At 60.3% G+C, this 15,694-nt stretch overlaps 3 protein-coding genes across 3 annotated transcripts in view; 2 read left to right on the top strand and 1 right to left on the bottom strand.

Moving 5' to 3' along the window:
- LOC311202846 (class I histocompatibility antigen, F10 alpha chain-like) overlaps nucleotides 1–14,827 on the bottom strand; it is a gene marked incomplete at both ends in the record, with an annotated part of 66,910 nt that extends 52,083 nt beyond the window's left edge. The window contains one exon of the mRNA XM_084277496.1: nucleotides 14,767–14,827. Within this exon, the coding sequence (XP_084133622.1) occupies nucleotides 14,767–14,827 (61 nt within the window). The remainder of the gene's footprint in view (nucleotides 1–14,766) is intronic.
- Nucleotides 1–15,694, top strand: part of LOC311202930 (butyrophilin subfamily 1 member A1-like) — a gene marked incomplete at both ends in the record, with an annotated part of 517,675 nt that overhangs the window by 310,926 nt on the left and 191,055 nt on the right. The gene's annotated exons all lie outside the window — the stretch shown is intronic.
- Nucleotides 64–4,871, top strand: LOC311202847 (ADP-ribosylhydrolase ARH1-like; the record flags this gene model as incomplete). Its single annotated transcript, XM_084277497.1, has 7 exons — nucleotides 64–74; nucleotides 156–379; nucleotides 1,382–1,480; nucleotides 1,565–1,670; nucleotides 3,120–3,199; nucleotides 3,271–3,454; nucleotides 4,102–4,871. 7 exons carry the CDS (start codon nucleotides 64–66, stop codon nucleotides 4,472–4,474), a joined length of 1,077 nt encoding a protein of 358 aa, XP_084133623.1. The 3' UTR covers nucleotides 4,475–4,871.

Genomic DNA, 15,694 nt, shown 5'->3' with positions numbered 1-15,694 from the left:
GGACACCCTCACCCTCCTGGCGCTGGCCCTGTGCCTGAACCCTGAGGGGCACCCGGTCCCGCCATGGAGGAGACGTGAGTGTCCCGGGGAGGGGGGTGGGGGTGGGCCCTGGTGTCCCCCCACATCTGAGCCCCCCCTGAAGCCCCTCACCGCAGCGTCCCTTCGCTGGAAGCCTACGAAGCCGCCATGGTGCTGAGCGGGGTGGGGGACGCGCTGGGCTACCGGGGGGGTCTCTGGGAGTACTGCACCTCCGGAGCCCAGATCCACGCCGAACTGGCTGAACTGGGAGGGCTGGGGGCCATCACCCTCGAGCCCCCGCAGTGGCCCGTCAGCGATGACACCGTCCTGCACCTTGCGACTGCCGAGGGCCTGGCCACAGGTTGTGCCCCCCACTGCACCCCTCAGATGCGGGGGGGGGTCCCCAGTGTACCCCAGGGATGGGGGAGGTGTGGGGGGGGCTGCACAGGGTGGGGTCTGGGGCTTCCTCAGAGCTTGGGGGGAATTTTATGGGGGGGATCTCACCATAGCACCCCACAGATGCAGGGGAGGGTCCCCAGTGTACCCCAGGGATGGGGGAGGTGGTGGGGTGGGGCTGTACAGGGTGGGTCTGGGGGTTCCTCAGAGCTTGGGGGGATTTTTATGGGGAGAGATCTCACCATAGCCCCCCACAGATGCAGGCGAGGGTCCCCATTGTACCCCAGGGATGGGAGGGGGGGGGTAGGGGGTATACCCCTGGGCTGTACAGGGGGAGGTCTGGAGCTTCTTCAGAGCTTGGGGGGATTTTTATGGGGGGCGGGGGAAGATCTCACCATTGCACCCCACAGATGCAGGGGAGAGTCCCCAGAGTACCCCAGGGATAGGGGGGACATGGGGGGTATACAGGGGGGGTCTGGGGGTTCCTCAGAGCTTGGGGGGATGTTTATGGGGGGGTTGTCACCATAGCTCCCCACAGATGCAGGGGAGGATCCCCAGTGTACCCCAGGGATAGGGGGGAGGGGTGTGGGGGGATTCCCTGCTGTACGCCTGGGCTGTACATGGAGATCTTGGGGGGACCTTATTTCTTTGGGGGATTTCTGAAGGGGGGGGGGGCAGGTCACCATTATCACCCTGCCCCAAACTGGAAGGGGCTTTTAGGTGCCCCCAACCACCCCCTGAGGGGTGGGGGCTCCAGAGAGTCTCTGAATGTCCCCCCAGAACCCCACGGGGGGTGTTCCCCATCTCCCCTTTCTTGGGGTTGGGTTCTATTGTACCCCAAAGCTTTGGGGGGTCAGTGGGGGGGGGGAAATCAGTGGGGGGTGTGCCCACATGTCCCTGCATTTCAGGGGTCCGGGGGAGGGCTGTGGGTGCCCCCGCCCAGAGGGGCCTCACGCCGTGCCCCCAGGGCTGGAGGGGGAAGCCCTGCTGCAGGAGCTGGCTCAGCGCTACGTGGCCGCCATGAGCGACATGGAGGGCCGCAAGCCGGGCCCCACCAGTATCCTGGGTGAGTGGGGGGCCGGGGGGGGCCCGGGGGGTCAGGTCAGGGGGTCTCACGGCCCCAACCCTTCTCCCCAACCCCCCCTGCCAGGCACCTCGCAGCTGCGGCCTGGGGAGCCGGCGGGGTACCGCATCCCCTTCAACCCCACGGGCAGCGGGTGCGGGGCCGCCATGCGGAGCCTGGCCATAGGCCTCAGGTGGGGCGGGGGGCACAGGGGTTGGGGGGTTCAGGGCTGGGGTGGGGACGTGGGGGGGGACAGGGAGGTGAGGGGGGGTCAGGGCTGGGGGGGGACATGGGGGCACAAGGGGTTGGGAGGGTTTAGGGCTGGGGTGGGGACATGGGGGTATAGGGGGTTCGGGGAGGGGTCAAGGCTGGGGGGGGACATGGGGGTACAGGGAGTTGGGGGGGGTTCAGAGCTGGGGTGGGGACATGGGTGGGCACAGGGGTTCGGGGAGGGTCTGGGCAGGGACATGGGGGAGCAGAAGGTTGGGGGGTTCAGGGCTGGGGGCGGGGACGTGGGTGGGTGACAGGGAGGTGGGGGGGCATCAGGGCTGGGGCTGGGACATGGGGGTACAGGGGGTTCTGGGAGGTGTCAGGGCTGGGGGCAGGGACATGGGAGGACAGGGTGTCGGGGTGGGTCTGGGCAGGGACATGGAGGTACAGGGGGTTCGGGGAGGGGTCAGGGCTGGGGGGGGACATGGGGGTACAGGGATTTTTGGGGAGGGTTGGGGGGGGACATGGGTGGGCACAGGGGGTTGGGTGGGGGCAGGGCTGGGGTCAGGGACATGGGGGGCACAAAGGGTTTGGGGACATGAGGGTACAGTGGGTTGGGGGGGTTCAGGGTTGGGGTTGGGGACATGGCTGGGCACAGGGGCTGCGGGGGGACAGGGGTTCAAGGCTGGGGGCGGGGACGTGGGGGCGGTACAGGGGGTTGGGGAGGGGTCAGAGCTGAGGGTGGGGATATGGGGGGGACAAAAGGTTGGGGAGGGTCTGGGCAGGGACATGGGGGTACAGAAGGTTGGGGAGGTTCAGGGCTGGGGGCGGAGACATGGGGGGTAACGGGGGTTCGGGGAGGGATCAGGGATCGGAGGGGACATGGGGGTACAGGGATTTTTGGGGAGGGTTAGGGGCGGGGACATGGGTGGGCACAGGGGGTTGGGTGGGGTCAGGGCTGGGGGCAGGGACATGGGGGGCACAAAGGGTTCAGGGAGGGTCTGGGTGGGGACATGGGGGCACAGGGGGCTCAGGGAGGGGAGGGGTGTCAGGGCTGGAGGTGGGGATATGGGGGGACACAGGGGGCTCAGGGAGGGGGTCTGTCAGGGCTTGGGGAGGTTTCACTGCGGGGACAGGGGTCGGGGGTGGAAGGGCTGGGGGGGGTTACAGGCGGTCACGGGGATGAGGGTGAGTGGCTGGACAAGAGGACATGGGGACACGGAGGGGGGGACATGGGGGTGTCAGAGTTGGGGGGTGGGGATAGGAGGGTGTCAAGCTGGGGTAGGGGATGGGCGGGGATGGGGCGTACAGGAGTGTGGGGGATGGGCCATGGGGGGAGGGGCAAATGGGGGAACAGAACATCAGGGCCAAGGGGGGGGCAGCATCGGGACGGGGGTCCCGGCCCGGGGGGCACAGGGTGGTGCCGGTGTAGGTACCCGCACGCCCGGGAGCTGCCGACGCTGATCCGGGTGAGCATCGAGAGTGGGCGCATGACCCACCACCACCCCACAGGTGGGTGCCAGGCAGGAGGGGGCAGGGCAGGGGGACACGCTGCAGCCCCTCTGAAAGCCCCATCCACACAGGGTACCTCGGGGCACTGGCGGTGGCCCTTTTTGGGGCGCTGGGGGCTCGGGGGGAGCCCCCGGAGCGCTGGGGGGCTGAGCTGATGCGGGTCCTGCCCCTGGCCTGGGACTACGTGGAAAGTGCCGGGGTGGCTGTGGGGGACAATGCTGAGGCCTGGCCCTTCTTCAGAGATGCCTGGCACCGGTGAGGGGGCACTGGGAGGGTTCGCTGGGGTCACTGGGAGCACTGGGAGGGGGTGGTGGGGATAGCAGGAGGGGCTCAGCGGGTCGCTGGCATCACCCATTGGCACAAGGCTCTCTCCCAGTCCTGGCAGCGCAGTGCACTGGTGTCACTGTGCTGTGCCAGAGCCTCGATGTCCCCAGTGTCCCCTGCCCCACGGTCACTGGTGTCACTGCCCAGTCAATCTGCAGGGTCACCAGTGCCCACTGTGTCCCTGCTGCCCCCAGTGCACCCAGGATGTCCCCAGTGTCCCCAGGATCCCGCCAGTGTCCCCAAGATCCCTCCAGTGTCCCCAGGACCCCTCCAGTGTTGCCACCCTCAACATTGGAAGTGTCTCTGAGGAGTGCTGAACACTCCCACTGCCCCCAGTGTCCCCAGTATCCCCAGTATCCCCAGTGCTCTTGGTTTCCCTGCTGTGACCAGTGTCCCCACTGCATCCACCGCTCCGGTGTCACCAGTGACCCCAGTGACCCCAGTGACCCTACATCCCCGCTGACTTCAGTTCCCCCATTCCCCTGTTGTCCCTGCTGCCCCCAATCCCCCCACGTCCCTGCTGCCCCCCGGCATTCCCAGGGCCCCCAGTGCTCCCAGTGACCTCCATGTCCCCGCAGGTACCTGGAGTCCCGGGGCCTTCTGGAGGGCGGTGGCCCAGCGACGCTGCCCCCCCTCCCCTCCCCGGCCGAGCGGGACGCAGCGTACCTGGGCTGGGCACTGCAGGGGTGGCCGGGGCACAGCGGCCACGATGCGCCCATGGTGGCCCTGGAGGCGTTGCTGGCAGCCGGGGGGTGCTGGGAGGACCTCTGTGCCAGGGGGGTGCTGCACGGCGGGGACAGCGACTCGACGGGGACCATCGCCGCGGGGTGCTGGGGGCTGCGCTGGGGGCTGGCCCAGGTCCCCCCTGGGCTGCACTGCTGCCTCGAGCACCGCGGGCGGCTGTGCGATGCTGCCCACCGCCTCCACATGCTGGCCTGGGGGGGATGCTGAGCCCCACCCCCCCAATCTGGCCTGTGCCACCTCCTGTCCCCTGCCCAGGGAAACACCATTGTACCCCGGGGGGAGCTGGGACTGTTGTGGGGTCCTGAAGGGGTCCCAAACAGCCCTGGGAGGTCCTAGGGGCAAGCAATGCCCTTCAAGGGCTCAAAGAAGCCCTGGAGACCACCACAGCCCCATCCTGCTGGCCCTACTTCCCTCCACTCTTAGAGACCCCAGAATCTCCCCAAAGAGCCTTGGGCACCCCCACAGTAAAAAAGCATCTTCCCAAATCACTGTCTGTCCAGATTTGTGTCCTGCACCTCCTGTCCTGTCACTGCCATGGCTGAGATGTCACATGGGCAGACCTCCTGCAGCCAAACCTTCTCTGGGCTGGTCAGTTCTGGCTGACCAGCTTCTCCAAGAGGCATCCAGACATGGAGCAGCTCAGGGGCCCTTCACTGGGCTCTCACAGTCGCTCAGTCTCCTGGTAGCCCAGAACTTGGGCCCCGTGTTCAAAGGGTGGGCTCATCATCATCATCAGTGATGGGTGGAGAGGACGGAGCCCACAAGCCCTGCAGATGCCACCCAGGATGGTAGAAGACTCTTCTGGTGGCTTCTTGTGGGCACCTTAGTGGGCACCACAGCCTGAAGGTCTTTTGAAAGACAAAGTGCTGGGCCCCCAGGGCTCAGCATCCAGAGGGTGATGGGCTGAAGGAGGGCTGGACCACTGTGGTTAATCACCCCAAAGGTGGTGTGCCCAAGGGGTCTTGGAGTCAAGGGATCCCAAAGAGATGGTGGCCCAGCACTGTTAAACACCACAGTGGTGATAGGCCCATCTGGAGGTTGGATGCTGGGGTTTCCCAGCCCATGGCTGATGGGTTCCCAGGCAATTACTCCAAGGCAGGATGACAATCCCTTGACAAGGATATCCAAACCACGTGACATTGTGCTCAGGGACCAGTTGGACACTGAGGGTGCCAGGCTGGGAACTGGAAGATCTTGTTGGAGAGCCAAAATTGAAAGATGGACCCAGAATGAGTAACTCAGTGTCAGGTGAGATGTGTCTCACTGGGGAGTCTTTGGTGTCACCCCATCTGTGTCATCACCTGAGGGACCCCCCACGGGACACCCCCTTCCCCCGGGACTCCCCCTCCGTCCCCTGGAGATCACTGAGTGCAGCCAGAAGCAATAAAGGAGATTTAATGTGTGGATGGGGCTTGTTGGGGTCTATTGGGGGGTTAAAGTGGGGAGGGTGCAGCTGGGGAGGAAGAGGGGCCTGGGTGGGACTTGGGGGGAGGGGGAGGTAAAGAGGAGGGGGGCAGCTGGGGAGGAAAGGGGGGCCTGTAGGAAGCGGGGTCGGGGCTTTGGGGTGTTGAGGGGTCCTGGGGGAGGAGAATCCCCAGGGGTTGTTGGTGGGGTGTGTGAATCTTTGTGGGAATGTTGGGTTTCGGGGGGCTGGTTGGGAGGCTGCCCCATTTCCACCCCCCCCCCCTCCTCCCGCAGCGACAGAGGGGCTTGGGGATGGGGGTCAGATCGCAAGGGCTTTGCTGCTCCTTCTTCCTCCTCATCCTCCCCGCCTTTGGTGGTGGGGGGGGGTGTCCCGTGTGGGGTCCCTCAGGTGATGACACAGGTCTCCCTGCGAGGGAAGCTGCGGCGCTGCTAGCTGAGGCCTCGCTCCAGGCGAGCATCCTCCTCCTGCGCCCTGCAGGGAGGGGAAGGGAGGGGCAGAGGGGGTCGGACACCCCGCCCATCATCATCCTCCCCCTCGGGACTCTCACGTCCACTCGCGCCAGTCCAGCTCCCGCACCAGCTGGTCCCACTGGTTCACCAGTAAGACCAGTTCCTCCAGGAGCAGCTGCTCCTGCTGCTACCGGACTTCAGCCAGTCTGGGGAGATACAACTCTGCCCCAGCGTTGATCCCCCACGGTGAACGCGAGATATTCAGTCCCCCCTTTGCTTCCCAGCATCCTACAGGTGGAAACCTGCCAGCCCCTGATTAGGCCCACAGCACCTCTACACACCCCCGCCGGCACTCACACAACTCACGGATGCTCCACAGTGGTCACAAAACACCTTCACATCCCGCTCGCATTCCCATTCCCCTGTCTATCCCGCCTCTTCCCGCCGGGATCCGCTGCTCCCGGCTCCGGGAAACCGGCGGAGAGCTCCGCACCGAGCACTCCCAGCAGCCCGTGCGCGCCCCGCTGCTCGCGATTTGCATGGACACGCCCCTCTCCAGCCGCTGCTCTGGCCGCTGTCCTCCCCGAGCAGCACCCAGCTTCTTCCTTCCCAGAACCAGCCATAATAAGATGGTCACACAGCCGGTGTGCGGATGCTTTTAGGCATCAAAGGTAAACTAAGGATATTTAGCGATAAGATGGGTTATCAGAACTCGTTATAATCACTAACCAATCAGTGGGTTGTCAACAGTGTGTGTAACCAAGTAGCAGTTTTTCAGCTTGCCACGTTTGCCGTAACAAATGTCTCTAATCTGTGGGATTTCACCCAATAAACGGCTTCACCTGAAATTCATATCGAACTGGGTGTTGCTCTCTGCTGGTCTCCACAAATGGTGACCCCGACATGATCCCGAGATCGACCGACACGACCTGAACCTGCGACCGACGAGCTCCTGATCCCACGACTGAAGAACCCAGTGAAACTCCAGAGGAAAAGAGCAGCTGGAAACAATCCCTGCAGCAACCAGACAGTGCTTAAGGACGATGGAGAGAAGAGAGAACAACACCCTGCAGCAGTACGGCTGAGAAGGTGAGCGGCTGTTACAGCTCTGGGGAATGAGTTATCCAGTGAGGAAAGGGCCATGGGCAGGATTTGAGCAAAAACCCTTTCAAAGAGGCATAAAATGGGATGAGCCGACGCTGGAGCGTCTGCTGTGGGGGTGTCGTGACCATGGAGTTTCACTCCAACTGCACTTAGTGCTCAGTGTAAACACCTGGCGAGGGGTGGGGGATAAATTATGGGATGTGGTCTGTAGAGGAGCCAAGAAGGTCAAGAGAGTTGCTGATGCTGGGAAACTTGTCATGTCCACTCTGTAGGACATAAAAGCGGAGCAGACAGATGCCACGGGGGCTGCTAAAGCTCTGGCGGCAACGGCACGGCCTGCTGGGAAAGGGTTTGAGCCCCCAGTCCCAGGACCGACCAACCCCCCACCCCAAGACTATGGATACAAAGAAACACGGACTAAAGCACCTGTCAGTGTTGTCCCCACGGCACCTCCTGAGCCGATGGACACTGACAAGGAGCCTGTGCACAGGGACAAAAGCCCCACAGAGACAGTCCAGAAGCCGCCTGGCCAGAATCTGCCTTGTCAGCCATCGGATCAGGGACCCACTTGGTCTCTACACCCACCGCTCCCATCCACACCTCCCACACAACTCCCCCAGAAATCCCTGTCTCCTGAGGAATCGGTTGGCAGCATTTGTTGGGATGTGCCCCAGGCTCAGGGATGCGTTTATCCACTGAGAGCAAGGCTGGGCACAGAGCAGAAGGAGTTTGGATGGCGACCATTGAAAGTGGGCAGCTTCCTTGAAAATTCACCTGGGAAACACAACCCCCCGTTTGGGTCGAGCGATGGCCGCTTCCTAAAGAAAAACTTGCCCACTTCCAGGATTGAATAGAGGAGCAACTGGCCAAGGGACACATCCAGCCCTCCACAAGCCCGTGGAACTCGCCTATTTTTACCATCCCTAAACAGGACGGGAGATGGCGCTTGGTGCACGAGGTAAGAAAAGTCAGTGAAGTGATGGAAGATGCGGGAGCTTCGCAGCCCGGTCTGCCACCCCTAGACGTGAGACCTAAAAATTGGGACGTTTAAATTAGGGTCCTTTACACCCTGATGATTATGAGAAATTTGTCTTTTCAGTCCCTACTGTAAACAAAACTGAACCCATGGAAAGGTGTCATTGGGTGGTGCTCCCACAGGGCATGAAAAATTCACCCACTGTGTGCCAGGCTTATGTAGCCTGGGCACTTGCTCCAGTACGAAGAGCCCATCCTGATCTCATCTTTTATCATCACATGGATGAGGTACTGATTGTGGGAACAAATTTGGACATTGACAGTTTGATTCATGAGTTGACAGGGCATTTGAAAAGCAAGGGGTTACAGATTGCTCCAGAGAGAATTCAAAAGGAGCCAGTGTGGAAATCTCTGGGGTGGCAGATTGATAAAAGTACCGTAACACCCCAAAGGATTGAGATCCCAGCTGAGGTCAGCACGTTAAATGATGTTCAAAAGCTGCTTGGAGATACTAACTGGGTTAGACCATTGTGTGGCACTACGAATAGGGCACTGGAACCTGTAGTGGCATTGCTAAAGGGAGGAGGTGGTGCAGGAGCACCCAGAATCCTGTCAGAAGAAGCTAAAAAGGCCCTGGAAGTCGTTAGTAACAAAATCAAAAATACATATACCCATGGATGGGATGCTGAGTGGGACATAGGAGTCACAGTCGTTAATCCAACAGAACATGTGTTTGCTATTATAATGCAGTGGACTAATGACAAAGGTCCCTTAAGGCTGTTAGAATGGGTGTTCCTGCCCATGCAGCCAAAGGGAACTGTAACTCTGTGTTTGGAGGTGACAGCCCAGGTCAGTGTAAAAGGCCACAATCAGGTAGTAGAAACTGCAGGAACAGAACCCACATTTATTGTTGTTCCATCAGCAGCAGAGTATTTAGCTTGGGCCTTGAGGAACAGCACTGCCCTGCAAATAGCTTTACTAGACCACACAGGGGAAGTGAAAGTACATTACCCACCACACAGAATCTCTACAGCAGCACAGAACTGTCCAACAGAAGAAAAGCCCTTGTTGTCTGGGTGTGCGGTTCGGGGTGTTCCAGTGTTCACTGATGCAGGGGGAAGAGCTCAGAAGGCTGCGATTCCATGGCAGGAGAATGGGAAATGGCAGGATTTGCTATTCAAAGGAGCCCAAGCCTCAATCAGCAGCTGGAGCTGCAGGCGGTTGTGAGAGTGTGTGACAAGCGGAAAGCCGAACCGGTTCATCTGGTCTGTGACTCCCTGTGTGTGGTGGGAATAGTGACCCGAATGGAACGGGCACTATTGAAAGGGGTTTCAGATGAGAGATTATATAGATTGTTTAAGGAATTCTGGCTCCTCCTGTCTAACCAACAGCATCAGCACTTTATTACCCATATTGGCAGCCACACGGGACTAACTCAGGGTCTGGCAGAAGGCAATCAGAGAGCAGCCAGGTTGGCAGCACCAGCGTGGGCTGCTCCCTCAGCAGAGCGCTGTGCACAGGCTCGGAGATCACAGGAATCCTTTCATCAATCTGCCAGGGTGCTTCAACGACAACACCACCTGTCAGTTGCTGAGGCTAAAGGGCTTGTACAGTCGTGCCTGGACTGTCAGCAATTCACCAGTGGTCTTGCCCCTGGTGTCAATCCTCGCCTACCTGCACAGCCAGGTGCTGCCACCACCCGTCACACAGTGTCCTCAACAGGTCCCAACTGCCGCCTGTTGCCACCACCCATCCCCAATGGGTCCCCACTGCCATCTGGTGTCACCCCCCATCCCTACCATGACTCACCAGCACACCGTGTGAACAACCGTCCCCGATGCATCTCCAGATATCCCTGCCATACCCATGGGACATCCCCACCATGTCCCTGACATGTCCCCAGCCATCACCACCATGTCCCAAACACATCCCTGCTGTGTCCCCAGATGTCTCCCCCACATGCCCAGCTGCATCCCCGTTGTATTCCCATCCCCATCATGTCCCTGCCATGTCACCACTGCATCCCTGCTGTGTCCTCAGTTTTTCCTTCCATGTCCCTGCCAAGTGCCCTGCTATGTCCCCTGCAGTGAGGGGGGATAGAAATATAGACACTTCATTTATTTATCTGTATATTTATGTATTTATTCATTTATAAAGCACCTATTGACAAACATTCTTTGGATCCACTCTGACAGCAGAGGGAAGAACAGGAGTCAGCCTGTCAGTCCCTCAGCGCTGCTGCTTCCAGCCAATTTAAAACCAAACCAGACCAGGAGGCACAAGACTTTGCTGCCAGCTCGCTCGGCTGGTGTTTAATGCTGCTGCTCCCTCAGGGTAGCAGTACTGCCACACCCATCCCCACCATCTCCTTGCCACATCCCTGCTGTGTTCCCAGCCCTGTCCCACCTGTGTCCCCATCACATCCCCTCCCATATCCTCACTGTATCCCCCCTGGCATCCCTGCCGTGTCCCCAGCCATCCCCTCTGCTGCATGTGGCTGCCATCCCCCAGGAGCTGCGGCTCTTCTCCTGCTCACTCCACACAGCATCGTGTATGGACCGGAGAGCTGGAGCTGGGCACAGGTGACAGTGGCAGCCACCCAGGAGGGTGCCCACACTGTTATCACCCACCTGCCCTGGGGCTATATCACAGGAAGGAGGTGACCCCCCAAACTCATTCTCCCTGTGTCCCCAGTCTGACCCCCATCTCACACAGAGGTGGGCAAGCTGGGGATACAGATCTCAGGGGACAGTGGCAGGGGATGGCCCTAATTCAGGCCCTGGAGATGGATTCTCTTGTCCACTGTCCTTTGCTCCAGGAAGCTTCACTGTCTCAATTCTGGTGCATCATTAACCTTGATGCATGACCTGGGTGATGGCTGCAGTGCTCAGGTCAGGTCCACTCTCCATCATGAGCCCAGCTGTCCATGGTGTCTCAGCCCCCATGTCCCACAGGCCCATGGAACTATGAACAGCTCACGACGACCTTCCCACTCTAGGTGTACCAGAGCATCTCCAACTTTAGCCACCTGGTTTCCTTGGTCCTTGTCTTGATGCTCTCCAGGAACACAGTTCTTGGACATCTAGGTAATGGGGGTCTGCCCAGGCAGCAATGTCCAGGCCCAGCTGCCTGGCTGTGACTGCTGCAGCTTCACTTGAAGGAACACAGATGGAGAGAGACTTTTACCAAGGCCTGGAGGGGTAGGACAAGGGCCATGGTTTGCTACTGAAAGAGGGGAGATCGAGGTCTGCTTGTAGGTCCACAGCCCAGGGAAGTGCTCTGGGTCTCTGCCAAAATGGTGGGGACACTTCTGAGAGCAAAAGCCAGTGTCTGACAGAGAAAATCTCTCCCAAGATTCATGATGCATCCACACAGACAGAAGTGGTAAGGAAGGAGACTGCAGAACAAGCAGGAGGTGTTGGTGAGTGCACGCACCCTTCTCCTGCCAAAAAGGTAAGTGCCTGCACAAGGTGGGCACAGGGTGATGATCGGTGGCATCAGGTGCCCGAGCTTCAGAGAAGAAAAATAAGATGAAAAAAGACCTGTGGGGACCAAGGCAAAGGTAGTTCAGTAAGGCAAAAGCAAAAGCCATGTGGAGAAGCAAAAGAAAAACAGAAGAATCATTCGCTATTTCCCATCATCAGGAGATGCCCAGCAACATCCCGGGCAGCCGGGCTTCAGTACGCGCAGCGGCTGCTCCAGAACACAAGCATGGTCAGTAACAAACCATGTGCTGGTGCAGTGTGGTCAGCTCTCTGCAGGCAGCTCCCAGCCTCTCCAGTTGTGAGACCACAAGGGCCACATCCAGCTGCCCCAGTCACTCATGGAGCAGTAAGACTGTGATCACTGCAAGGATGGGAGGAAGAGACAGTGTCACCCAGGTCAAAGTCCCTGTCCCCAACCCTCTGCTATGGTGGTCTCAGCGTCTCCCACTAGCAGCCCAGTGTCGCTCTGACCATGGGTCTCAAGGGGGAGCACAGAAAGCTGGGCCTGCCCCATCCACCCCCCCAGTCCCATGTCATACCTTTGGCCAAGCTGCCAGAGCTCCCATCCGTGCCTATGGGGGAGAAACAGCCGTGAGCTGCCACCTCGTGCTCGCTGTGGGCACAGTGCACATAAGAGAAGAGGGGAAGAGGCATCAGCATCCACTGTGTGTAGCCATCAGGCTTGGAGACTCCCCAGAGCACTGCGGCTTGTGCCCGCAGCCCCCTGGGCTCCACCTTCCTCCCACACCCTGGGGATTTACCTGATCTGCGCTTCCAGATGATGAATCCAGTGATGGCAATGACAGCCAGGATGACAAGGGGAACAACCACCCACAGCACGATGGTCGATGAGTTGGACTCTGGTTCTGGGGATGAGCAGGGTGGTGAGGAAGGGAAGGGGAACGCCCCCAGTCCACCCCACCACATGCCCAAGGCCACCAGACTCACCCCACACAAAGACCCCTGGCTCGCCCAGGCTGGCGTGCTCCACATGGCACCGGTACTTGTCCTGCTCCCCAGGAGGGGCCTCGATGGACACCCAGGTGTAGTAGGTGCTGTCGCTGTTGGGCACGATGCTGCCCCGCTGGGTCTCCTGGTCCCTGACCTCACCGTCCTTCAGCCAGCTGATGGTGATGGGCCGTGGGTAGAAGCCGTAAGCGCGGCAGTGCAAGGTCAGGATCCCCTGGGTCTCCTTCTTCAACACTCGGATCGTGGGGGGCTCTGGGGAGGGGGTGGCAGTGAGGGCTGGCACACCCATCCATGCTGGCCCCTCCCCAGGGTCCCCATCTCCCCTCACCTTTCCTCTCCAGGACAGCCTGCCCATAGCTCATATATTTCATCAGCCACTCAGGGCAGATGTTCTCCAGGTAGTCCTTCATGTGCTTAATGGCAGTCCTGTCTGCCTCCCAGTTCCTCTTGGTGATTTGTGCTGCTGCATCTGCTGCAGTCAATGTCATTGTGTCCATGTCGAAGGCAATGAAGTCCCACCCATCATAGGCAATTTGCCAATACCCCCTGGTGCTATTGTCCTCCAGGAGGTCACAGCTGACTCTGCTCTGCAGTGTGTGAGCCCCTGAAACACGACAAGGGAGATGGGGCTGAGTTGCTGCTGCATCCCTGGGCCTTCAGTTGGGCAAGGCCCCCCCGCAGCGCCCCCCACTCCATCTCTGTGTCATCCCCAAGGGAACTGGGCACTGACACGAGAGCTGCCCCCACCCTGCCCAGGGCCCACAGCACTTGGGGCATCACGTAAAGCTGTGACACAGAGTCCCTGGACCCAGGGCATGGATGAGCTGGCACCCAGCCCCTCAGAACTCTGGAACAGCAAGGGGATGGGACAGGGTCCTGAATGCTGGGTGAGCATGCAGATAGGAGATGGCATGGGTTGCAGGATCCCCTCTGGCTCTGGGGTGGGGTGTACAAAGGAATGGTGAGGGGCTGGGACACGGGGTGGGAGTCCCTCTGGTTCTGGGGGTATTCACTGCCACAGGATGGTGAGGGCTGAGATGTGGCAGCCAGGCCTGGGATGGGGTGCTGGGCATGGTGGGGAGAAGGCCATAATGTGCTTGGTGGGGCACCCAGAAGCCTCCCTGGCTCTGGCACAAAGGATCCCATGGAGTGTGGGGCTGGGGAACAGGGGTGCTTGGCGTGCTCTGCCAACAGCACTGGGCAGGGAAGGATCGGCACATCGCAGGGCAGTAGCATGAGGAAGGGTAGTGTCTTCATGGGGGAGGAGGGAGTGGTGATCTCCTATCCCTCAGAGCCCCTTCCCAGCCCACACTTACCCCCACTCTGGTTGTAGCGGCTCTGCAGTGTGTCCAGGTTCACTGTGTAAATCTCCTGATTGGTCTGTTCAATCTGGGTCTGCTCGTCCCAGTGCTGCTGGTCCAGGTTGGCCGCCATCCAGTCTGCCCGGGGCACCGCCCTCCCCTTCTCGCTGTCGTAGCGCGAAATGAGGTTCCCGTCCACGTACACCATGGACACAAACTGGGGTACTGCTGGGCTGGGCTCTGACACTGCGGTGTGGAAGTAGCGCAGGGAGTGGAGCTCTGTGGAGACACAGGGGTCAGTGAGGGGTGGGGGGTGCAGGGTGAGGGTGCCCATAGTGAAGGTTTGGGCAGGATTGGGTGGTGAGCCTGGGTGGGGGTCCCAGAGCAGCAGATTGGGGGTGTGGGGTGACACTTCAAGGGGAAGTGTCTGATGGGGAGGGGTATGTGTCCAGTATGGGGTCCTCTTTCCCATGAAGAGAAGCCAGGGGATCCTGGGGATGATGAAAGGGGGCCATGGCAGTGAAAAACCCAAGGTTCCCAGGAAGAGGGGTCCAAGGGTGTCCCTGGCATCAAAGAGAAACAGTTCTGTGGGAGCATCTTGGAATGGGATGGAAAGGGTTGGAAGGGGATGGAAAGGGATGGAAAGGGGAGTATTCCGAGGGAACACATGGTGTTCAGGGATGGTGACCAGGGGTCCCTGTGCCCTGGGGTGGTCCAGTGCACAGGGAATGGAGAACCGTTGTCAAGAAACAGGATCCAGGGGTGTTCCTGGGTCCCCACCCGCACTCACCACACGCTGCCCAGCCAAGGATCCCCAGCAGCAGCAGTCCCAGCGCCCGGCCCAGCCCCATCGCTCATCGCTCCTCTCTGGGTCCCCGATGTCATGAGAATAAGGAGCCCTGCTCTGGGACAAACTTCGCCACAATCCCCGCCCCTCACCCTGCGATTGGCTCTGCCACCACCCACCAGCCAATGGTGAGACACTTCTTACCAGTGACTCCCCCACAGCACCACCCAGTCCCCACACGCCCCCCTACCCATCCCCTCCTCAGAGCCCCAGACCCTACCATGGCCCCATATCACCTGGATCTCCCAGCCTGGGGACACCTCTGGGCCCCCCAAGTCGCAGATCTGCCCTCCACCCCAGCCCTACTCTCCTCCCCTTACCCTGGGGCACCCCGAGACCCCCAGACCTGCCTGTCCCAGGGGGACCCAGGCGCCTGGTGCTCCATGGCTCTCCCCACCCGGCTCTGACACCCTGCAGGTTTGTGGGTGAAATAGATGGGTCAAGTGTGAAAACCACCTGGGGAGCGTGGGCAAACCCCAGGGCTTGAGGGAGCTGTCCCTTGTCCCTGCTGTCCCTCATGCACTGGGTTACTTGTGCCCTCCATCACCTTTGTCCAACGTGCCTTGGGTCTTGCAGCGCTCCTGCCTGGCACTGCTTGTACTGCATCTCCTGTGCAGATCCATCACCTTAGCAGTCCAAACCAGCAAAAAAACCTTCCAGAAGGATCTGGACTATCTTCTGCCCTGTCTCAGAGAATTCTTCTGCTCTCCTGCCCCATACGATGATGTCATCAGTGTACTGCAGGTGCTCTGGGGCTTCACTCACTCCAGCGTAGTCGGGGTCAGCCCATGGCAGATGATGGGGCTGTTTCCACCCCTGGGGCAGTCCATTCCAGGTGGACTGGGCACCCTTCCAGGGACAGCAAACTGTG

This window comes from Gallinula chloropus (genome assembly GCF_964237585.1).
Source record: "Gallinula chloropus genome assembly, chromosome: 32".
NCBI classification, from domain to species: Eukaryota; Metazoa; Chordata; class Aves; order Gruiformes; family Rallidae; genus Gallinula; species Gallinula chloropus.
This window is presented reverse-complemented; position numbering and strand designations above follow the sequence as displayed.